The sequence below is a fragment of the Triturus cristatus genome, chromosome 10 (genome assembly GCF_964204655.1).
Source record: "Triturus cristatus chromosome 10, aTriCri1.1, whole genome shotgun sequence".
Lineage (NCBI taxonomy): Eukaryota > Metazoa > Chordata > Amphibia > Caudata > Salamandridae > Triturus > Triturus cristatus.
Window position 1 is genome coordinate 967,788,788 of NC_140593.1, and position 24,856 is coordinate 967,813,643.

Consider the following 24,856-nt stretch of genomic DNA (forward strand, 5'->3'; position numbering starts at 1 on the left):
TTGACAGGTAAAACCACCTGGACTACTAATGCCTGTAGTTTAATTAAACAACATAAGAAATGACTTAGTCTCAAGTACGTTAGTTGCTCTTACACTATGATTATAATAAAGATTTTGAGAAATATAAACCTTTCAGCACATCCCGCAGTGGTGGAAATAGTTTCAAATTTTCATGACTTTAGAAAGTTCTATTTTCCGTAATTTACTGACAAAATTACTTCACAAAGGGTCCCAGGCTACTTTCGTCTCAAGCAGTTGACTAGCCGTTAACTCGATGTAAAAATAATTTAGGGCAGTCCCTCCTTGGTTCATGGGCGCTTCCCTGCTGCTTTAGGGCCAACCTTCTTCAGGGTCAGGGCTGCCTTCCTTTTAGGTCCTCCCTGTTAGCATGTATAAATGAAAAGATGTTCTTAAAGCTTCTGTGCTGCAGTCCCTCATCCCTATTACCACATAAATGAGTGATGGCCTTCACAGGGACCTCTGAACAGCTCATGCACAGTGTGCAGAGCTGTGAGAGGGACATCCCAGCCTTCCCTTTGGTCTCACCTTACCTACATTGATGAGCCTTTCTGAACAGATTCATCTGATTCTGGATTTAGCATCATCCTTTGTGATAAGCTAGTATTAGAGCATTTAGCATCCCACACAATCTGGGTGCAGGATATGGGGACAAACACCCTTTATTACGAAGCCCTAATCATGCTGTGCCTTTACAACGCTGACAGTACTGCGTCGGGCCATTAACCCTGACTCCTCCTGAGGCGGGCGGAGCTTCAGTTTGGTGGACAGGGCACTCCATTGTCTTTGCGATGGGCATACCCTCTAGGCCAAACTCTAAACTGGGCACTGAGTTATTTGCCCAATGATGAGCCGATGCCAAGATTCAAACTTGGCTCCGTAGTTTCAACATCTGGAGCTATGCTGGCCATAACGCCACAACCTCTTCCTTGGAGCCATGCAGCACTATATCAAAGCAAAAAAGGTCACTGTGGGCAGGGCCGGACTGGGAACCAAAACCGGCCCTGGCAAAGTGCTCGGCCGGCCTCCCGGGGGTTGGGGGTGCGGCCGAGCTGTTTGCCAGGGCCGGTTTCGGCCGATTTTGTTACAGGGGCGATTTTGCAGCTATGCTGCAAAAACGACCCTGTAACAAAAACGGCACTCAGTGGCCCAAAACCGGCCCCCACCCTTGCGGCCTACTGGGGGAATGCCCGGTGCCTGCTACGGCCTGTCCAGCCCTGACTGTGGGACCATATTCTGCCCACATTCCTTAAACGTTTTGTAGCAAGCTAACCATACTATCCCAGTCGGGCACGAGCTAGTCAGCCCCCACAAGTTATCCATCCCTGTCTGGGGGGAGCTCAGGTTCACCAATATCCTAATCTTTGAACGGGATCAGCGGATGCTGCTGTGCTCCTGCGTCACTTATCTTTCTGTAAAAGGTATTTTAAAAACAATAAAGTGAGAGGCATTGTCAGATCACGTACAGCCCGATATAGAAGGGAAATTATTGCAAAAAATGCTCCTTAAACATTAAAAACAGGAATGCCTAACACTAAATGGAACGCCTACATACTGCATAACATGGTGTGTACTGGCGGTCGAACTTTGTGCTCCAACTGGGCTAAAGTGGAAGAGAGACCGTAATATTCGCTAAAGGGACGTCCTAGAACATTCCGGATGCCCTCCGGCCTAATTGTGAACTGGCCAGTAAAGTTAGTTAATTTTTTTGCACACTGTCATTGGCATATAATCATATGAACAGATGGGGCGGGCTTTTGTTCCATCAGGAAAAAAACACAGAATCAGCATTCTTTTGCCCAAAGTAGCTATTTTTCTCTTCACTTGAAAAGTGTGATCCCTTTAGGCTTTTTCCTTTTCTTAAGTAACTGTGCCATCTGCTGGTCATAGTTGTAACTGTACAAAACATTAGTTTTAAGTCTGTGGTTCCGCAACGTATCAACACCATACCGTAGAACTAATAATTGGAAATCCGCCAATTTCATAGACCGTACCGGAGCCGAAAAGCCTTTCCTTAGCTCCAAGGTTGGAGGGGATATTGCAAGCTAGATGCCTGCAGTCTGTAGAAGAAGGGCGTGGCGTGATAGTAACTGCTAGTAATCGTCTGAAGTCTAGGAGTACGTACCTAATTTGTTCTTCGGATATCCCCAGGTCTTGGCGATTTTGTAGTTTCTAAGCAGTAAAAACAACTTGTGGTAATATCACCAGTTTGAATGGGACTAACGTTATCGAGTGTGAAAGGATAAAGGTTTGTATTGGTCCTACCAGGATGTGTGTTTGTTACCAGCAGTTCCTATAAGATGCAGGTTGTGAGTGTGTAGCTGAACGAACTAAGGGGCATATTATCAAGCCAGGCGTTAAAATTATCGCCGCTTTAGCGGCAGAAAACTGCCGCTAAAGCGGCGATAATGGGCTCGATAATATGCCCGTGAGAATTCCCATAGAAGCCCATGTTCACACCGAACATGGGCTTCTATGGGAATTCACAAGGGCATATTATCAAGCCCAGTATCGTCGCTTTAGCGGCAGTTTTCTGCCGCTAAAGGGGCGATAATTTTAACGCCATTTCTTGATAATATGTCCCTAACTTTCTAGCGTTTTGCTTCAATTTTCAACCACCACATGTCTTTTTTTCTAGTGGCACGAGGCCATCAACTTACCTTTGCCACTGCTGCCAATAGCGTGGGTCATTCCGGTGTATATGGCGGGCATCAGCCACCTAGGTGCAGAATGTGCTGTTTTTTTTTTGCCCCTATAGTGATCTGCTGCTCACTGGTCTTGTTGTTTTGTCACCGGCCACTCCTCGAGGGCTGGCTTACACCCCACCCCACACCCATCCAGTACAGGCGTCACTGGACATGTGACCTTGACAATAAAAGGGGCCGGGCACACGTGCCCCGGGCCACTTTTACTATCCAAGTACTGTGTCTGTGTGTATTCATTATGTGTGCATGAGGGCCTAGGGCCCTGCACCATTACAGTGGCGATGAGCGGGCTGAGCCCGCGTGTGCAGCTGCCTTTTTGTTGATGGTGAAAGGGGAGTGAGCATCGCCCATGCCGTGGGCACCCCTGCTACACTCAAGGCGGATGGTGCTGGTGTCGGTGCACCGGGAGTGCCCCTACATGCACAGAGGGGCGAGCTGGCTGTGTGGGCAGCCTGCCGAGACCTCAAACAGACAAAGTGCCAGCTGACCCGCAGGGCGTGCGGTGAGCCGCGGGGTGACAAGAGTTTGCCGAGGGGTTGTGTCGGGCCCCTGTCGAAAGAACGAAGAGAAGTGACCCGGAGAATACAAGGTGATGGAGAGCCACCCCGCACATGAAGTGACCGCAAGTAAGTGGAGCGGCAAGAGGCAGCTTTCGACAGAGGGGAGACCCGCCGCGTGAAAGGACAACATGGAGGTTCCCCGAAGGCAGATCCAGCCCCCACGCAGCCCGTGAGGTGAGTGGCTGCTGCAGAGGGCTGGTAGAGAAGAACCGGCACGCAGCTGGTGAAGAAGAGGCGGGGCAGAGTAGGTGCCCATGAGAGGAGAAACCGCCCGTGACCGTCCCTCTGCGGACCGCGGGTGTGCTGGGTAGTCCGGCGACATGTAAGAGCCCAGGGGAGGAAGGAACATGGGGCCGGAATACAGGAGAAGCGGTGTGGCCCGCAGGATGATGGAAGCTGCTGCGGCCGCCTGGAGCAACCTGAGCCTCAAGTGTCCCTACTGCCCTAGAGTCGGCGTACCAACTGCCCGCGGGAGAAGAAAGGCAAGACTGGGCATGGTTCACAACTCAGCACCACAGCCGTGGTGTGAGGACTGGGTTTTCACTCACCTGCTGTGAAAACGGGTGCCGCCACACCGCGTGTGTACCTGGAGAAGAATGGAGAGTTCCAGTCAGCAAGTGTAGCCCCCGCGCAGCCCGTTTGGGAGATTAAGGGGGGGGGGGGGGGGGGCAAGCCGACACCAGACCACTTTCTTGTGTGTGAAAAAGGCCGCTTTATTGAAACAGGTGCATATCACAATTTAATTCCTTGGCCACTGCCTTACAAAACTAAACCTCACTATACACGAATTTCCTGACCCCTTGTTTCTTCCCCCACCCCTACGATCCCCATCCCCCAAAATACAACATAACATTCCATAACCAACATATAACCCAATCTTACACCATGTATCCTTTCTAACTCCTAAACTCCCCTGACCGTAACCCCTACCTGCCTTTGTGCAACTGTAACTAGTCAACCTCTAATCTAAACTTATCCAACCTGGTTACCCTTTCCCTGGTCCTGCTCCCAAACTACCAAACCTATAACAACAAACTCTAGCCAATCCCGGCCAACTGTCAACCACCCCGCCACCCAGAACAAATTCGGTCCAAACAATGGAACACCCTGACCAACGTTCCTTAATCAGCACCAGGTCCTTCTTCATCGCCCGCATCAGCGCCAAACCCGTCTCCCTGACCATGTCATTCTCCCCCAAATGTAAAACCAATACATCCGGGCACCTACCAGCCCTCAAAATCCCGTTCAATACAGACACCAGTTCCTGCCAGCGCATTCCGCCCTTACCCCTCCAGGCCACGGAGAACAAATCTTTATTAAACCCCAAACAGTCCCCAAAGTAACTCGCGCGGGCCTGGACCTGCGCCCGTCTCACAAACGAATGACCCACGATTGAAATGGACATTTCTCTGGCGAGGGGACCCATAACCGAACCTGAAAAGAGAAACAAGAATGAAGACAAGGAAAACACCAACTGCATGTTTTTTTTTTTTTACAACACCCCTCCCCCTGCGTCGCTGCGCACATATCGCTGATAGCAATTCGATGACCACCTCCCCAACTTCATGATGTCCCCTCGCTCCCAACCCCTAGCATGGGCCTCCAACGCCGCCCCAATTCGGAATGAATGCTTGCCAAAACCCTTCTCCTCGATTCCCAATCTCCTCAGCGCCTTGCGCAGTATTGCCAGGAGTTGCGAAGCTTTAACGCCTCGCCCTTGCCTATGCGAAAACACCAAGTCCCCCCAAACCAGCGGACCATGATTTCCACCGCAAACCCCACCGAAAAGGACAAACTGGCGACGCACGCCCCCTTTTCAGAGAGACCCACTTCCCTCTGCTTTTTTGGTCCGTTTTTGCCTTTCTGAGCCAAATACTGACCACTTCCGTCCCGAACGAAACCAGATCCCCTTTTGACCCCAACAGCTCAGACACCCTAAAGGCCCCAAAAAACATCCAGGACATGAGTGTTGAAAAAAGAATAGACTCCCCTTCATCAAAACACACCCCTGGCAAGACCCCGATCACCCCTTCCAACAATTCCCAAGACAGCGGTCTCCGCACTCGCGCAGTGCTCCCACATTCCCGCGCCCACCCTTCCAAGATCCGGGCCCCTAGCTCACCCGCAGAAGGCACGAACCCCACAATAGTTTCCCGACGAAAGCAATTCCCGCCAGCTTGCCCACAATCGTTATTTTCGTAAGACCTTTTTCCACCAGATCCAATATGAACTGGACCACGTCCTCCTGCCGGGCCACCCCGGAAGCCCGCCACTGTGCCCCCGAGCGTACAAACTCCTCCCAAGCCGCTCTGTACGCAGACCGCGTGGACTGAGCCAATGATCCTAAAACCAATTGTAGCATCCTGTGTTGCCTACTTCCCATAGCTGGTGCGGCATTCTGGTCGGAGTCACGTCCGCGTCCTTGGCGAGCCCACGGAATCTCCCCCACTGTGAACGAGACAAGGCATCCGCAATGTCATTGTCCACACCTGGCACATGCACCGCGCGAAAAGCCATATCATGCCGCAGACACCCCAACACAAAGACTCTCAACAACTTGAGCACCTGCTCGTCCCGTGCCGACTGCCGATTGACCACCTGCACCACTGCCATATTGTCAATCCTGAACGTGACTTTCTTGTGGGCTAACCGAGCCCCTCACAGCGTGACCGCCACCACCAAGGGAAAGAATTCCAAGAAGGCAATACTCCTGCCCCCCTCCAACCATTCTGCGGGCCAGGGTTCTGCGCACCACCTCCCCTGCCAGTACAGCCCAAATCCCTTGCTCCCCGCTGCATCCGAGAAAATCTGCACATCCCACACCATGTCCACTTCCTTCATCAAAGGCACCCCGTTGAACTGATGCAAGAAAAACTGCCACATCCTCAAGTCCTCCCTCACCCCGGCTGACAGACGAACATGATGGTGTGGGGGCCTCTGCCCCTCCAACGCTCGCCCCAGTCGCCTACAGAACGTCCGCCCTACTCTGACCACCGTACAGGCAAAATTAAGATGGCCCAGCAATACTTGGATGTCTCTGACCGTCACTTTCTGTCTTGTCAACACACTTGCCAGCAGTTCCAACATTTTTTGTTTCTTATCCGCCGGCAGGCGTGCCTCCATCAAACCTGAATCCAATTCAATGCCTAAAAAGGCCAATGCCGTGCTGGGCCCGTTTGTTTTCTCTGGGGCCAGCGGCACGCCCATTTCCCTCATGATCGCATTGAAACTGTCCAGAGCCTTCTGGCAGTCCGTGGAGTCTGAGGTGCCAACAAAAAAGAAGTCATCCAGGTAGTGCGTCACTCCTTGGTGACCCGTCCGTTCCGTAAACAACCATTGTAGGAACGTGCTGAAACATTCAAAAAGTGCCCAAGACATGGAGCAGCCCATCGGCAACGCTTTGTCCACGTACCAGTGACCGCCGAATTGTATGCCCAACAGATCCCAGTCATCTGGATGAACTGGCAGCAGCCGGAAAGCTGACTTTACGTCGCACTTTGCCATCTGCGCTGTTGCGCAATCGGTCACCACCAGTGACATAGCCACGTCAACAGAAGAATAAGATACAGTGGCCGCACTTTCCTCAATGAAGTCATTGACCGACCCTCCTTCTGGCCAAGACAAATGCTGTATGAGGCGAAACTGCCCCTGCTCTTTTTTCGGCACCACACCAATGGGTGACACAATCAAATTAGGCAACGGCCAATCCTGAAAGGGGCCCGCCATGCGGCCCTCCTGCACCTCTTTATCCAATTTTGCTTGCACCACCTGCAGGTGCTCCCGCGCTGATCTCAAATTGTCTGCCCATCGCCGCACTCTTGGGCCCTCATACCCCAGCGTGAAACCCTCCAGAAACCCCAACCGTAAACGCTCCGCTGCCTCCCTCTCCGGATTCCCCTGCAAGGCCCTCAACAAATTCTCCATGTTAACCGGAGTATGAGCCCTTTGGCCCAGGCCCCTTAGCCCCCCTCCCCCCTCCCGACTGCTGTGCCTGCTGCTGGCCCCCTTCCTTAAAGGCTCCTGACTGCCACTGCTGACCTCCTTGCGCCTGACCCTGGCCCCCCCCAACACTTGACCAAAGCATGGCTCTTACCGCATCCTGAGCATTCATGCCGAAAATGGCAGTACTATCTTGTACACATTCCTTTATTATAGTCCCAGCACGCACCTTTCTCACCTGCCGTACCCCTGCCTGCTCCCCCCACCCCCCCGCCGGTGGGGCCCCCTCGAAAGGGCTGATACACGAGCGGAAGCCCGCTGGCCGTGAAAATTGTCTTCCCAGACCCTGCTAAAGCCATCGTATGCTGCCACAAGTCTGTATCCAGCTCCCCCCACTTGGCCTCCGTATCCCAAGCCATGCGTGCCCTGAATTCTTCGTCATATTGGGCCCACGCGTAACCACCCCCGGTAAGTTGCGCTTTCCGTATAACGTCCATGTACTTAAACATGGCCGCGGACCTCTCTGGGAACTTTTCACAATAAACACTGGCGTATATGAGAAAAGCCGCCGTCCAATTTTCAATCGTTAATGGCACCTTAGGCCGCTTTGCCAACTCAAATTCCTCCTCCTTAGACCCTTCCTTCGCCCGCACTTCCCTGTGCAGGAGTTTGAGCATCTCCACATATTCCCCTTTCCATATCCGCTCTTTCGTCGCCAGCATTAAATGCGCCCCCAAGGGCTTTGTTACCCCCATATAAGGTAAACGTTTTATCTTCAGCTCCTTGCTTTCCAACTTAGTCTCCCCGTCCCCCGCCTTTGCCTCAACTGACCCCTTCGTGTCCGTCACACTCTTCGCACCCGTCAAACTCTCTCCCTCCTCTTTACCTGTACCGTCTGTACCCACGGCCACATCCATGACATACGCCCCCTTGCATAGCCTCCCCCCAACCCCCCCTGCTCCCTCCAACTCCCCCACCCCACCGATACCATCAGTGGGCACCCGAGCAAATGCTTATTACCTGGCGCCAATGACTCCGTCCAACGCTCCTCATGGCGTCCTGTCCGCGGGGCCGAGATGGACTCCCACCTCGATGTCCGACCCGTGGGCCTCGCCGGGCGTTGTGACACCTGTCACAAACTAGCCACAGCATTAATCGGCCCCCCCTCCCTGTCATCCTCCACATCACGCAACTCCCCTTCCTCCATGCTCTCCTCCTCATAATCCAGCTCCTCCTGCCCTACACCCCCAGCGCTCCCCGCTGATGGCCCCGCCTGCCTGCGTGCCAAATAAACATCCTGCGCTGCGTTGCTCCTTCTGCGTTGTCCCCCGGGGCGCTGTGACCCCGTGAGTGTTGGGGCTGGCAAGCCCGTACCGGGCCTACTAGTGCCAGCCGCGCCGTGATCCCTCGCCGGTACAGGATACGCCGCCCGAGGCTCCACCCTCCCTTCTCCTTGGTTCCTTCGAGCCACTCCCAGCCCTACCAAGTCCGGCACCCCGCGACGGTCAAATTGTTGAGCCACCTCCTGCAAAGAAAAGGAACGGTCTGGTGTGCTGGGCCGACCTCCTTTCTGCCTGCCATCCCATCCCCGCTTGCCTGCCCCCAACGTACGCACCACCCACGCCCTCCCCACCGCGCTCAAATCCGCCACCTCTCCCTCCTCACCGTCCCCGTCCTCCCCGTCGCTCCATTCACACGCGCCCATCCCCCCCATCCCCCGACCGCTCGGCCCTGCCCCCTCATCCCCCCCGCCCGTCCCCAGGACCCCCCCTCCCTGCCGCCCCTCCACTCGCCGTGCCAACCGATAACCGGGCCCCTTCCGTCCCCGTACCCCCAAGCCCCTCTGCTGCATCCTGTGCCCCGAGCGCCCCACCTATCTCCTCTGCCCAGGACGGAAATATGTCCAGGCCTTCCCAATCCCGCTCGCTCCCTTCCGATTCAAACAGCACCGGGGATTCCCCCCCTGCTGCCCCCCCGTCTCCTGTCCCACCAGCTTTGTCCCCAACCCCACCACCTTCCACACTATTTTGGGCCGGTAAATCCCTGCCAAACGCCGCCTGAACCCACTCCCCCGAGCTGAGCCCCCCCCCCCGTCCGCACTCAGAAGTCCCCGCTGCCGCTGCTGGTCGAACTCGGTCCTAATCCCCGTTCCTTTATCCTCGGAGCGGCCCCTGTCGCCCGCGCTCCGGACCCACGACCTATGTGCCCCTCCCCTCTTCGCTGCCCCCGTCTCAATACCCATGGTCGGTCTACCCCGTACCCCTTCGCATCCCCCCTGTTCTCTTGCCGCCAGGGCAGCGCTCCTCCACTCTGCGCTGCCCCGTGAAATTCCTGCTGCCGGCTCCTCATGCGCTGACACACCCCCATCATCCCCGCCTTCCCCGGACCTCCCGCGCATCGTCAACGCCTCCAGGGCCGCTCCCCTGACATACGAGCGGCCCTGCCATGATTGCATACGCGCGCCCGCGCCCTCCCGCTCCTTGGCCGCTCCCTTGACAGCGGAGCGTCCCTCTTCAGATTGCGCCCGCATCGGGGTGACACCCGGCGCCCTCCCCCGCCGATTCGCTCTGCCCCGGCCCACCACCTGACCCGATACCACCCCACCCGCGCCGACGCTCCCCTCTTCCACACACACAGGGGCCGCGCTCCTCGCATACGCGCGGCCCCCGCCACTCACCATAATACCGCCGGCGCTCCTGGGGGGCGAACATGCCGCGACGGCAGCCGCCACCCCAGCGGACGCGCGCCTCACGGGCCGCGCGGTCGTCGGAGCCCCTGCCACGAGCAAGTCCATCCTCCCTGCCTCGCTCAGAAGCCGGATCGCTTCCAACACTCGGTAATCTCCGCTCGCCATCCTAAGAGCCACAAAACTTCCAAACTCGCTACCTGCCTACCCTAACAAAAATTCTCTACCTCTACTAGCGCTCCCAGCCACCAGGTCACCAAACCTAAAATGGTGGCTGGGAAAGCCCGAAAATGACATTTATACCCCTTGGGCTATATTTACAAAATTGGGCTACATTTGGGCTATCCCCAAATGTAGCCCAAATGCTCCAAAATGGCCGCTCCGGCCACTTCCCCCCTCCCCCCTCCCAATCTGCCCGGGAGGCAGACCTCGCTGTGCTCGGCTGCCCCCCAAGCTCCCAGTGTCGAGAGGGCCTGCTGCGAGGGGCGGAGCACTGAAAGTGACTTTAGGTGGCTAGCGCCGCCGAGAAATAAACTGTGGAGGCATCGGGAGAGGGAAGAAGTGTCCCTCCACAAACACACTGAAGGTGCGCTTGGCACGACTGCTCAGCCCCAATGAAAGAAAAAAAAGACTCACCGCGGTGGCCGTTTGAGAAGGTGCCCCGTCCTGAAGCGGGGAATCCTTAACCACATGAGGCCGGCAATCCAAGGGTAGAACGAGGCAGGAAGCGAGCCAGTGGCCTGTGGAGGTATCTCCTTGCACATGCATGGTGCCGGGCAAAAGGAAGCACCGTAGGAACTGTGTGAGACCCGCAGAGTGGATAAATAAAGCTGCAGAAACTGGGACATTAGAGAAACACCACTGCCATCTAGTGGCCATTTTGTAGTACAGCGTTTGGGAACTTTGTAATGATGCTTGTATACAGGGCTGCAGTAGAAGGGAGATTTCATGGTGTAGCCTGCACTCAGTGCCGAAGGGGTGGCAGCTAATGTACTCTTCAAAGGAAGGACAGATGAGGGCTCCAAAAAGAAAAGAAAACAGGGAGAGCGAGAGAAGTATCCACCAATTAAGCAAGGGAACCCTGAAGGGAATATTGCGTCCACCCCAGTGATTATTGTGCAGGACACTGACAAGCAAAGAACCCTATAGGTAAAGGCTGTTGAGGCTTGCGTGAAGGGATACAGTGATGCCTAGTGGCCACAGGTGGTCACTGCAGCAGTAAGGATAACAGTGAAGCACGGCACATGGACAGTAGGTGGAGTTCAAGACAACAGCCCAAAGCAGCAAGTCTCTGACGGGACCGGAGGTAGTGCGCAGCATGTGCGCCTCGTGGCAAAAGGACGCCACCGCAAGTGGAAAACGAGGAAAGAGCACAAGAAGCGACATTGCGCAGAGGATGTACCCCCAGACACGGACGGTACGGACAGGAGCACGAGAGTCAGCGCTCTGCAATGAAGAGGGCCCAGGTGGTCACACGGCATGACTCATCCTGTGAAGCCGGCCCGAGTGGATGCTGCAACGAAAGAGCCACGTCCGTGTGGTATCGAGGTGCCGGGAGCACGCCCTCAAGAGGGATGACCTGCCAGAGGTCAGCGACGCAGTGACCTGAGAAAGGTCAGTGAAGCAGTGACCTGAGAAAGGTTGACAAAGCAGTGACCTGAGAAAGGTTGGCAAAGCAGTGACCGGAGAAAAGGTTGGCAAAGCCGAGACCTGAGAGGAGGTCAGAGTGACGGTGACCAATGAAGAGGTCAGAGAAGAAAACTTGGAATAAAAGAATGAAGACCGAGAATGAGTAGTGGCAAGAAGAAGGTCGCGACAACAGGTCTGGTCATCGAAGGAAGAGTATGCATTGTCCTAGGAGTAGGACAAGACCAGGGTGACTCGTGTGAAGTGCACGTCACATGGGGAGGCCTGGTCAGTGAAGACAAGCAAGAAGATGGGACCAGACCGTGTTGCGAAGGAAAGAACAAGAAGGAGGAAATTGTGTGGCATGACGCCACCGTGAAGAAGAAAGCTCAAGCAGAAGAAAGAAGAGAGGAGTGTGTGAAATGACAACTCACACACCAGAAGGCCAAAGTGACAAGTGCAAGAACATCTGGCATGGAGCACAGTACCTGGAAAACACCAGTGGCAAATGGAGAAACTACCAAACTACATATCCACAAGTCTTTGGAAAACCTGGTGATTGCAGAGGCAAGCAGGCTGGACCATTCATGACATCCACCTTTGGGGTCGCACAGGAGACTGGAAGGTGAGACTGCTCGGACGTCCTGAAAGAAGAGGATCTGACCACTCCACACCAGACCGTGGCGACCCAGGGGCAAAGACCTCTGGGACACCGGTGAGAACGGGTCACGCCCGAGAGATGTGTCTACAGCCGCCCATCAGCAGGTCCCAGGAAGATGAAGGTCTCGTGCTAAGTGGCAGGAGTAAACAACTACCCTTCAGGTGGAGCTGAGGACTTGAAGGTGGGACTCGTAGTTCTTCCTCCACACACCCAGCGAGTTGTGTTGGAGCGACACGGTGAAGTGCACCCAGTCCAGTGGAAGTTGGTGAAGAGGGCCTCTGGGACATCCCGTGAGAGGGGAACACCTGCAAGAGGGGCATCCTAGTGAGAGGGATGCCTTGCAATTACTCCGCCATATCGTTGAGAGAAGCAATGCTGCCTGTGTGGGAATGCCACTACAACCAGGACTGATTGGTGGAAAGTAACATCGATCCGATCCTCCATCACTCTACCTGCTCCGTCACCACGAGAGCACTGCTGAGAAAGATAGTGATGTCAACTTCCATGCACAGAGTCGAAAGAAGACTGGACCTGCAGAGCACCAATGAACTGTGTCAAATAGAACTGGTGGTCCCAGCTGCTATTGTACCATCGTGGTTGTTGTGCAAGCAGCTAAAGAGACTCAGCGGAAGTTTCTGTTATCTTGTGTTATTTTGTTTTATTCTCTCCCACAAGTTGGACTTTATTGTTTTCCAGTTTGAATAAAGTTTGGGAGGGCTGGCTTACACCCCACCCCACACCCATCCAGCACAGGCATCACTGAACATGTGACCCTGACAATAAAAGAGGCCGGGCGCACATGCCCTGGGCTAGTTCCACTAAGCAACTATCTTGTGTCCGTGTCATCATTATGTCTTCATGAGGGGCTAGGGCCCTGCACCATTACAGCCCCTAAGTGGTGCTTTTAGTGTTTGGCTTGTTTTTGTCCCATGGGCTTTCCATTTGGCAGTAGGCTCCCCAGGGTGGCCCTTTTGCAGCTCTTAAGCCCCATGTGCCTGACACTTTTATAGTTTTGACTCTTACACAAGGCCCTGGTTACTCCCTGCAATCATTTAGTTACCAGCATGGAACTAGGGTGCCCGAGAGCCCAGTATAACTCACCCCAGTATGCAACGTTTGCACACGTCATTTCGGAGCCCCATTCCATAGTGCTACTAAGCCTAGAACCCGAGGGTAATACAAGTGCTTTCCCCTGCACAAGTCTCTTGTGTTTCCTGATCTGGCTGACCAGCATGCCAGGGCACGTTTCAACCCGGTGTCATCCCTGTGGCTGGAGAGATAGACAGATTTGATCCCTCCTTAGCAGGTAGATTATCTGAAATAAAAGTGAGAGTTCGGGGTATAGCGCCTTGTGTGGCACTCTTTATGTTTGTGGCACTTTGGTGTTCCTGGCTCACTGTACCAGGTTGAGGCCACCATGCATACATGTAGGAGAGGTTGAGGAAAACCCGACTAAATCTACATTCACATATACACCTGTCTGAGAAGTGGATGACACGGTGGAATCTTATGCTGGTCAGTATCAAGAACAATGTGCCCTTCAGATGCTCCACCACATGGTGGGTGTATCTGCAAAGAGGAGCACGCACGGCACACATGTTGGAGCCTATAAAAATGTGCCAGATACACAACACTGGATGCAGAGTAGGCAGATCTCTCAACCAAAGGGGCCTCTTCAGCATTGTATGGATTTATATGCTGTAGAAGATTGTAGATTGCAGGTTGGCAACTTATTCTCATCTGCTACAGTGTGCCCCGCTGGAAGAAATGTCTATTGGTCATCCTTTGCCAGGAGGGGTAGCACCACTGATGAAATACTGTATCAAGGTATAATACTCATCACCGTCCCAGGAGTGACTAACCCACCAACACTTGTGTGCCACAAAAGAGATCGTACGAGAATTGCTGTTATCGTATGACAGTATGCTGATATTATATGCTTGGTGGGTGTATTGTATTGTAATTGCATTTATATAGCGCTTGCTACCCCTGATGAGGTGTTGAAGCGCTTTTTCGGCGAGTAGCACACTACTCCGGAACCCATAAAGGATTAGTGGTGAATTATTATAGTGAAAATATGAAAGTAATTTGAGTGGTGGATATGTTAGTCAGTTTTTTGGATTGAAAAGGATAGTGGAGGGATAGAAGAAGGAAAAAGGTTTGCATGTGTGTGTATATATATATATATATATATATATATATATGTGTGTGTGTATGTGTATATGTGTGTGTGTATCTGTATATATGTGTGGGGGGGTATATATATGTGTGTGTATATATATATATGTGTGTGTGTATATGTGTGTATATATATATGTGTGTGTGTATCTGTATATATGTGTGGGGGGTGTATATATGTGTGGGGGGTGTATATATGTGTGTGTATGTATGTGTGTATATATGAGTGTGTATGTGCACGTGTGCGCACAAGCTCACATATATTAAGTGTGCTCTCCGTTGGATATTAGTGGTTTGCAATATTACACCACCCGCTCAAGAGTGACCATAGAGGCCCAAACAGAGCAGGTCTTCTCATTGTGCCAGAGATGCTCCTGAGTGTGGATGTCAGCTGAGCTGGATGCTCTGACTGGGGCAGGTTATTTATTACCCTCAAGTTCCAGATCTTGGAGGCTCGAGCCTCAGCCCAGACAGCTCTCTTTCAAAATACAGACATTGCTGTGATGCTTATGAATGTAACACACAGGTTGCCATGTCAGTAATGCACGTAATTTAAAGTTTGTGATTCACATAGTTCTCGGCATGATAAGCCCTACTATTGTGCAAATAGGGTTCACGACCCCCAGCATAGAAAGAACCCCCAAGAGTGACAGGTCCCTCTGTGGGCATTACTAACCAGTGCAGGGCCAGCATCACCTACTGAGTAGGAGGGGGCTACCGGGCTACGGGGCCTGGGGGAGGGCCTTAACCACCCGCTATGTTTGCCCTAAAAAGGTTTGTAGACGTGAGGGGGACCCTCACAAACTTCCACAGTGGACCCTCTTCAAGGTTTGTCAGGCCCTTGTACTAGGGCAGCATGCTACTCATCTGTTGGAGCATAGGAGTGTCGCCACACTTAAATGCCCCGAGCCCCAAGATAAAAAATAAAATGGTAATTCATCATTACTATTGAATGAGCATCAGGACGTGGGCGAGGCCACTGCTGAATGACCACAGCAGGGAGGAGGGTGGGTTGCATGTGTACTTTTCAAAGTGCGCATAACTTTTTGGCCGGCCGTCTTGTGACAGCCAGCCAGACATGAGCTCTTTGAAACCTTTAATCCTGGTGGCCGGGCTGCAGCGCAACGAGGTCCGGAGCAGGAGGTCCTGTTGTCAGATAAGTGTTTCTTTTAATATATTTCAAGTTTATATTTGCGCGCGTCCCCATTTATTTTGATATTTTGTATTTTATTTGAGCACTCACCCGCTCCCCCCTTCCCATTGATGCTAGCCGCCACTGACATCACATAGTTGCTATTCCTCTCTCTGACCCTGCTGGAGGGGCCCTATTTACCTGAGAAAAATCCAGTTTGCTGAGCTGAGAAGTCCAGCGATGCTCCTCAAGCTAAGAGATGAGATTCTTGATGGAAGAAAGGAAGCTTTGAATGAGACTCAGCAGCAACCATTGATGCTTTAAAAACACTGCTGTATGGATGTACTTAGCAGACTTTATCAGACGTGCATAGATCTGCCAAGCCACAGGACCACTGGTTGGATCATAGCAGTGTGAGAATAACAGGTTGCCTGTAGGGGTGTGTGAAATCGTGGAAATGCTTTGCTATTATCTCAGTATTGCTTTCATGCAGAAGCATACTTTCCATTTTTTTTAAAGTTATGCTTGGCACCAACTCAAGCAATTCCTCTTTTAACATATTTTCTGTGTAACTCAGTGTTCTGCAAGCAAAAATTAAGGGAAATCGTATAATGCCACATTTTGAGACATTTCATGAAGTTTGCATACTGTGAATTTTGGGCCACATGTATCAACCTATTTTGCATTCGCAAACGGTGCGAATCACTAATTTTGTCCGTTTGTGAATTCAAAATAGCCTTTCAAGAAGTATGTAAGGCTTTGGCAGTGCATTTTAGGAAATAGCAATTTTTTGCGATTAGCTAAAATTGCGGCTGTAAATAGGGAATCACAATTTGCGATTCTGTAAGGACATGTACCAAGAATTTTCTAAATGTAAACTGTGCATTTAGGAAATGGCATTACCATCGACTCCAAATCGATGGTAACCATGTGCAATTTTTGAAAAATTCATTTTTCAAAGTGTCATGTTGCGCACACATGCCTCTATTGTGTGCTTTACATGTGCACAATTATTTTTGTTGGGGGGTGCTTCAAGGGGGCCTTCGTCCTCCGGGCACCCTTGGTTTTGCATTACCTAATTTGTGATTACCAATTAAGTAAACGCAAATTTGGTAATGCAAAACCACTCGCACCTATGGGCCTTTAGGACCATAGGAATGAACGGAGTAGTATTACCTACTAGCGATTTCCTAATCGTGATTGCGACTCTGTAGGAATCGCTATTAGTTAATTGCTATTTGCTTACGTACCATTTTGCATTCCTTAAATAGCTATTACCTAAAATTCGCAATTTAAGGAATACAAAATGGATTTTTGATACTTTCGGCCCTTTGTGAATTTTTCCCACGCAATTTAGATTTCACCCAGTCTTAGTGTCTGTATCAGTATTTCGGAGAGTGTGTCTTTAATCTATGAATAAAGAATACGCACATGGTCTGTCACAATACATTTTCTTTAAGAAATTTGATACTGATTTCCATGAATTCCTTGTGCTCTCTGATTTGTTTTGCTCCTGTTAAAGATATTGTTTGTGTTCCATTCTTCCGACAGGGTTCCATTAAAGATCAATTGAAGGCCTATGGCGCCCTGACCGAGAATGTTACCCGACGGTACACCAGGCAGATCCTGCAAGGCGTCTTCTACTTGCACAGCAACATGATTGTGCACCGGGACATCAAAGGTGAGGTCTTGGTTAGGCTGAACTGACTCGTTTGTGCTTGTTTAGTTTTATTTTAAATCTTGGTTAATTTTTACATATCCCAGAGGGGGATCCTCCCAGATCCCATAAAGATACTAAAGGTGCTCGAGTGCTTACTTACCAAAACGCTTTGTATAATGGTATTAAATAAAACTACCAAAGAAGTCTTCGAACAGTAAGAAAAGGAGGATAGAGCTTGGTGAGCCAGATATTGAGTGATATCTTTCAGCTTAGCTTAAATTCGTGGTAAAGTGGTGTGGGATGCAAATAAACACGAAGGAAGAATTCATAAAAGATGATTGGTTTGTGCGAGTGCTAAGGGGAAAGCTTATCAAAACCCCATTTTTAGCCTGAGCCAAAGCGTTTCTCGTGTTGAGCCACAGCATTGCTTGTGTCGTATGGATGCGTATCAAACACAAACAATTATCATTGAATATCCAGTATGGGAATTGTCACACCTGTACAGAGTAGTAGCAGATGGTGGTGTTACTAAATGGAAAGTAAGGGGACGTAGGGTCACCTGAAGCATCTATTGCAACTCTAAATCTGTGTCATTTGCCAAGGCCAAAGAGCTCCTTGGTGTACCTTGCAGACATTTACTGCAGGATCAAAAGCTAGGGACAGCAGTCGTGATTGCATTGAGGGGACTCCATAAGAAGTCAAATGAGTTAGGAAGACACCCAGCATTGTTAGAGTTAATGATGATTCAGACCCATTTGTCCTGTCACTCATTATCTGAGGTTGTGATGGTTTGTGAAAAATGAAGGCGGTGATTCTAGAATCGAAGATCCTTGTAGCTTCTATCATGGACAAGATGATTGGTCATCAGAGAAAGACAGCTCGTATGTTTGTGCGTTTATGCCTCTTCTTCCATTCCCGCACAGAACGTGCAACGGATTTCGGGAGGGTGATGGATAGAATCCACTGTATAAATAGGTGAAGTTTGAGAAGCAGATCAGAAAAAAGAGAATTAAAGAAGGCCAATGGCGATCTCCACAGTGGTCAGAAGAGGTCAAGAACAGAGAAGGATAGACGAGTAAAGGGAGACAAAGAAACTTTTTAAATAGAGGGGGGTACTATGCTGCCTGGAGGACTACTGCCTGCCATATTTAGAGTTCATTGCCCTGTTCAGTGCGCTAGCACAACAAAGCATTTTTTTTTTCAAAACCAAACTCACACAGGTGTGTTATTTTTGTTTTAAAAAAAACATAGATGTCCTTAGCATTCTTGCAGTTTTCTCCCATCTGGTGGGGGTTAGTTATCCTTTTTCCTATTCAGGACCACATGACTGTACCTGGCGGTCTCGAACAGAAAACCAGGATCCAAATGTTCGCCCTCAAGATGTCGGATGGTCTGATGTTTATTGACTGGCAACCCAGTGTCAGCTGGGCTGTCAGTCAAAGTTTCCTGCCAGTAGAGCCGATGGAGGCTCTGCTGGCAGTAACGTGGCAGGTCCCCCGATGCTAATTGGAGTGGGACAACGGCAAGTTTGGTGGACGAGACACTCTGTCACGTTTGTGGGGAGTACCCTGTCTTCCAAAATCTAAACAAGGCCCAAAGAGAGGAAGATGTACAGCACACCCAATGTCTCATCATATATGGTTAGACTATACATTTTCTATTTTACTTTTAGGAAAAGCATTTGATGGTAGAATTAGCAGGCCCACTGCATAGTTATGCCCTCTTGTCTTTGGGGAAATAATCCATCCATATGAATGCTCTGTTGAACACTTCAGTCACCACTTCCTGTTCAGCACAGTTGTGTAATCCAAGAGTGTGAAATGTTGCTTTTAAATCAAGCCTCCAAATAAATGTAGCACCTCAGTTTGATTCCATATGTACTATTTGTCCAAGGGGACTTCAAAACATTCATTTTGCACTACTATTTTTTCATACAAGGTCTTTTTTATCAGATCCAAAACAGCCTGACTCACTCAGTTTTCATAAACCAGGCTACTTAACGGCTCTGCCCGCATAGTTTTTACACATTCTGCGCTGAACACATTTTAAGGTACACAACATCACTTAACCATTGACCTTCAGCACACTTTGAGTGGCTGAATGTATACTTGTTATATGTATATATATTACTGACACATAAAAAAAGAAAGGTGTCCATTTCCTGCCATGCCTGCCAACCCCACAGATCTTTTGTGTTACTATGCTAAGTTCTCCCGAGGAGAAATCCTGAAAGATGGTGGAGAATATGGACTCCTGACAGCTGTATGTACAGCTATCGATCTTCTGCTTTTGCCTACATGGCTGGCAGAGGCCGCCACTTGATGATGTCACAGACCGCCATATCCAATTTTTCCACCAACCATGAAAGCCTGTAAGATAGCATAGGTAGGCATTGCTCACCTTGGCTGGTCTAAGCTAGGTAGTAGATGTAGACCCACATTGGCAAGTATACCAGCTGGGAGGATATGTTTGTTGCAGACTTCAAGATAGAGCATTAGCTTCATGAAATCTCATATATGTGAACCAATATTCTCCAGGATAGTGGGCGGAGCGAGACATTATTTGTTCATCATGAATCAGATTTCATCAAATGCTCATTGGAAGACTAGGAAACATCGTCTGATTTCACTTTTTCTTCTCGTGTATGTTTTTCAGGGGCCAACATTTTGCGAGATTCTGCCGGAAATGTGAAGCTTGGAGATTTTGGTGCTGGGAAACGCATTCAAACCATCTGCATGTCCGGAACTGGAATCAAATCTGTCACAGGGACGCCATATTGGATGAGTCCGGAGGTGATCAGTGGAGAAGGATATGGCAGGAAAGCAGATGTCTGGTAAGGCATGTCTCCTTCCCTCTCCAGGCCTGTCTACTAACAATGGTCAGAGAGGTGACCTTGATTTTTATCCCACTGTCCTTCAAAATCATCTTTTTTTCTCAGTGGACATAATTGAATCACCTTTTCAAATTTACAAGCAATGGTTCAGCACTCAAGATTAGTAGATATATTAAGTAAGATGCATTTGAAATTCAGCAAGTTTTTTGCATCCCGTTCATAACTACAATATTCACAGTGCATTTGCATGCAGCAAATAATCAATATGTATGTTGTAATTTTCTTTCTTCAGTTTTCTTCTTATGAAAAATACATCAATGAATGAAAGATAAAACTCAGTAGCCTACGCTTTTCGTCCACACAGGACTTCCTCAGGGCTTTGAATTATGTGATATAACCGGCGGCATGGACTACTAAAACTGCTCTCAACTGTTGCATTCTTGCATGGGTCCCTCTGCATTTTCCACTATCCTTGTCCTGGAAATATGATTGACCTAAAAAGCAATAGTCTATTGAGTGAGTGAGTGATGGTGCTTCAACTGTTGCATTGGATTCTCTGTAATCCAAATCTTAGCAGGGACCACAACCTACAAACATCACACATGAAACCATGGAGTAGGACTGGCTTCCCTTACAGTCGAACTGTTCCACTTTCTGGCAACGCTGGCCCATTTCTTTCCTCTCTTTTGAGTGTATGGTTTCTCAGTTGTAGGTGGTCTTTGAAACTAGAAATGGGATGTAGTTCTTTCTGCTAATTGAAGTTACTTTTTAGGCTATTGAGCAATCCATTCTACTCCACTTGAGGATCCATACCTTGATCATCATCAGCCCTAGCCAAGGACCATCTTAATACCTGGTTATTAAATCCCTTAAAACAATAACTACAGACAGCAAAACTGACCAGCAAAGTAGCCTTCTTTGTATTCTGTTTTATAGCTGTGGTCGCTAGGGACCAGCCTTACAAACAGAAATGCTGACATCTGGAGAGAACACTAGAAAATCAAGTGAAAAGTTGCTCTTTAAGCCTTTCACAGATGTGGTCAGAGTCTGTTTCCAGGTCTGACGTGACCGCACAGCAAATCTCTGACCCATTCATTGACTTAAAAGGAGGAATTTCCAAAAGGTGGGTGTACCTGCTTTTAAAAGTGCACTTTAGAAGGTCTTCTTGACCTGTAATAATATGTGTGGGCCATATCATGATTGCATTGGCATGATAGCGCAGCCAGTCAAGTGTGATCCAAGAAAAGGCAGCTCTCTTGGTACCTGGCATGCATCAGCAACAAGAGAACTGTATGTCTGCTAGATGCAGCTGTCATATCATCAAATGATATTATTTATTTATTCTTCTACTATATTCTGCAGTCGTTCTCAACACATGGTAGAGCAAGCAGCGGGGACAAGTAAAATAAGTAGCTGTTCTGCTTGGGTTTTCGGAACCCGCTCAACAGAGCCTCTCTAACCCAAACCAGAACGTTACCCCCTCCCTAGGGCCTATTTACACCTAAATAACCACATATATATACCACCTAAGGACAGGGAATTCCTATTACATACATGTATACCAAGACCTCACAGCCTCGCGGTCCCAAACGGACCCAGGACTTCCTGCCCAGACGGCAGCCACAGCCTCGCGGTCCCAGCGGACCCAGGACTTCCTGCCCAGACGGCAGCTACAGCCTCGCGGTCCCAAACGGACCCAGGACTTCCTGCCCAGACGGCAGCCACAGCCTCGCGGTCCCAAACGGACCCAGGACTTCCTGCCCAGACGGCAGCTACAGCCTCGCGGTCCCAAACGGACCCAGGACTTCCTGCCCAGACGGCAGCCACAGCCTCGCGGTCCCAAACAGACCCAGGACTTCCTGCCCAGACGGCAGCCTTAGCACGAGTTCATCCTATCATTACCACGACATACAACAAGGGAATTAACAACAAGGGAATCAGTGTTACTATGTATCAGATCACACAAAGACGGCTAGTTGAGCACAACCCGTTCCCCAGTTCGAGGGGCTCCTTTCTTCCTTATTCAGTTACCACCTACCTGATCAGGATTAACATCTGTTCATGTCAAGTCACAGCTGACTAGAAGAATAGGTTACCCTCTTACACAAGAACACGTAGCACATATTGCTTTACTACAAACTGAATACTTTATTTAGTTATTACATGCACACTCACGGAACATAATACATATCACATAACCTGCAAAGAAAAGTGAAAGATTAAGTTGTACACTCTAATAGTAAGGGGTTGACATCACCTTGGTCGTATGTAGCCTGCACTCAATGGTCATCTAGGTTCCCTTCTCGTCTGCGCCTCGGCTTCGCCTGGAAGTCACACCTCCGCAATCACGGGTTTACTCCCGTCTCCCTCTCCGAGTCACTGGGACCTCTTCCTCATCGGCTACTCTCTTCTCTTTGGAATATCTATTTCTCGGTTTTTCTCCACCTCCAAGTTTGTCATCTGTCTTCCCTGGAATAAGTAGCAGCTTTACTGCTAACGGCCAGGTGCCGCCTATGGACTAAAAGCAAGTGCCAGTATCTGCCTCAAACTTTTACTAATATAGATGTGCATTTCCTCATGGAAAATTCCAGCCCGTAACCTGCCGCCCACCAAATTCTTGTACCTCCCCGTGCCAAGGACACGTTCCCAGCCGGCCGGCCTGATGTAGTGTCTTCGGCATGAAGAAAAATACAATCCTTCGATAAGGGCCGGCCTGAACCGGTTCTCTCCAAGCGAATAACACCTCCTAACTAAAACACTGCCTATGACCTAGAAACATCCCAAGCTGCCAGAGCAGGAGGAAAGATGGAGTCTCTCCCGTTTAAGGCCTACCAGGCCTGAATTCAGCACGGCTCCATGAAATACCCTCACTACAGGACAGGTTACCCCTAATACTAACGAATCTATCCCCTAGGCTATGTGTGCAAGCCCTGATCTATGGGGAAGAACACAGGATCATGTCGAAGTGCCTAGTAAATAGGCTCTATACACTACTCTAACCCTTAAACTTGAATGGAAAGAGACTGAAGTCATATTGGTCCCTCTTTAACACAAGAAAGGCCGGGAAAATCGAGCAGTACAGTAGCACAATATGTGTTTCATTTGGTGAACCCTCAGCTTAAACGTTTTTCAGCTCTTGTGACTAGATATATCAGCACGAGACAGCAGTTGGTGTGCTGAAAACCTACTTAGGAGTAGGTTGCGTGCTCATAAAAGTATGAAAAATATAATGTAGTGATTAGAAAAAGAGAAAATCCACTGTCAAGGCTAAATCGAGACCATGCCGCTTGCAGCAATGCATGCTGCGGTTTGACTTTTCTAGTTTTAGGATTTCTGTTTTTTCTCGGTTCAGGTGGGAAAACGTTTTGTTTCATTCAGTGACGTGTGCTGTAGGCATTATGTGAATTTAAGTGTAATCAGAACATATAGTAAAATGGATCTGAAGATGATAAGGTGTGTGTCTATATATATTGAATAATAGGAACTAGAGGAAGGGCATTATGCGTCTCTAGAATCTTCGATGTAACTATATGGTTACAAGCATAGTTGCTAGCTTAGACTCCTTAGTACGTACAAAATACAAACACTTGCATATATATCTGTACATACTCTCTAAAGAGCATAGAAACGCATGTAGCATGTTTTACATAGCGCTTGCAGGAGCAGGGTTGGAGTGCTACCATTAATGGGCAAGACTCCATAGTGTGCTTGCGGGATCGTATTTAGGGCCGTATTGCAAATTTTAAGGGTGAGTTACATTTCTTTATTCTTTTGTAGCAGCCAATCCTGTTTTGCCTCTACATTTGTATTTTGCAAATTAGCACTACCCAGGTGTTAATTTGATTTGGCCCATTGTGCTACAGAAATTGTCCAACAGCAGTAATACCCAGTGATGTTGGCGTAACTTTGATGGGCGGTTGTTTCATGGTGAGGGGCATCCTCTTTGGATTGTGCAGTTATAGACTTTTCGAAAGCCTTTGACACTGTCCCCAGAGCTCAATGGTGACATAGAATGAGCTCCATGGGCCCCCCTCCAAATCTAGAATATAGATTATCACAGTTACATATCCACACTTTGGCAACCATGAATGTAGGTCCTTGCTGTTGGACCCACAATAGAGTATATATCATAATAGCGAGGTGCGCCAGGGCAGTATTCTAGATCTAGCTCCCAAATTTCTTTAATGTTTTCCTAAGAGATTTCTATCAACATTCAACAAAGACCACCTTGGATTACCTGCACTTGGGCGTGAGGTGAGTTCATCTGCTATTCTATGCTGATGATCTTAAATCAAGCAGCCATGAGGCTTCATAGGGCGCTTGAACCCCTGACTGTCTCTGTAACTGTACTCTCGATTTAATCAGGACAAAAGTCTTCTTCTTCATTTTTTGGCAAGTATCCTTCAGTGTTTTTTTATGCATGAATGGTTCCCGAGTGGAGACAGGTTAATGATTTTACAAACTTGGGATCAGGATAGAGCGCAAGTTACACATGGCTCCCTTTTCATGAAGATAGAAGGGAATCTATATTGTATCCTGTATTTTATTAATACGTTTGGTGGTGGATCTGTTCACCCACGTAGCAGATTCTACCATAGCAAGGTTGTCCCAGTTATAATACATGCATGTCAGGTCTAGAGATTAGTATCAAGTCGGGCAAAAGCACCTAAACACTTTATAGCAAGGCGGTTTTCAATCAGGCATGCCCTGGTGGATGGTACTGTAGCATAGATATCAACAGAGCTGATTTGATGAAAAGCGTGGCAATATGGTAATTTTGAGTGCAGCGTTTTGTTTTTGTGGTGATACGTTCTGTCATATTTTGTGCTACTCTGTTTTTGTGCTGCATTATTGAAGG

General features: G+C 49.4%; 1 protein-coding gene across 3 annotated transcripts in view; it reads left to right on the top strand.

Annotated features, from left to right (window-relative positions):
- The window catches only part of LOC146796342 (mitogen-activated protein kinase kinase kinase 3-like), a 436,047-nt gene that overhangs the window by 402,791 nt on the left and 8,400 nt on the right, over positions 1 to 24,856 (top strand). For all 3 annotated transcript variants that reach the window (XM_085628867.1, XM_085628866.1, XM_085628865.1), the window contains exons 15-16: positions 17,057 to 17,186; positions 19,821 to 19,998. In XM_085628867.1, coding sequence (XP_085484993.1) covers positions 17,057 to 17,186; positions 19,821 to 19,998 — 308 coding nt within the window. The remainder of the gene's footprint in view (positions 1 to 17,056; positions 17,187 to 19,820; positions 19,999 to 24,856) is intronic.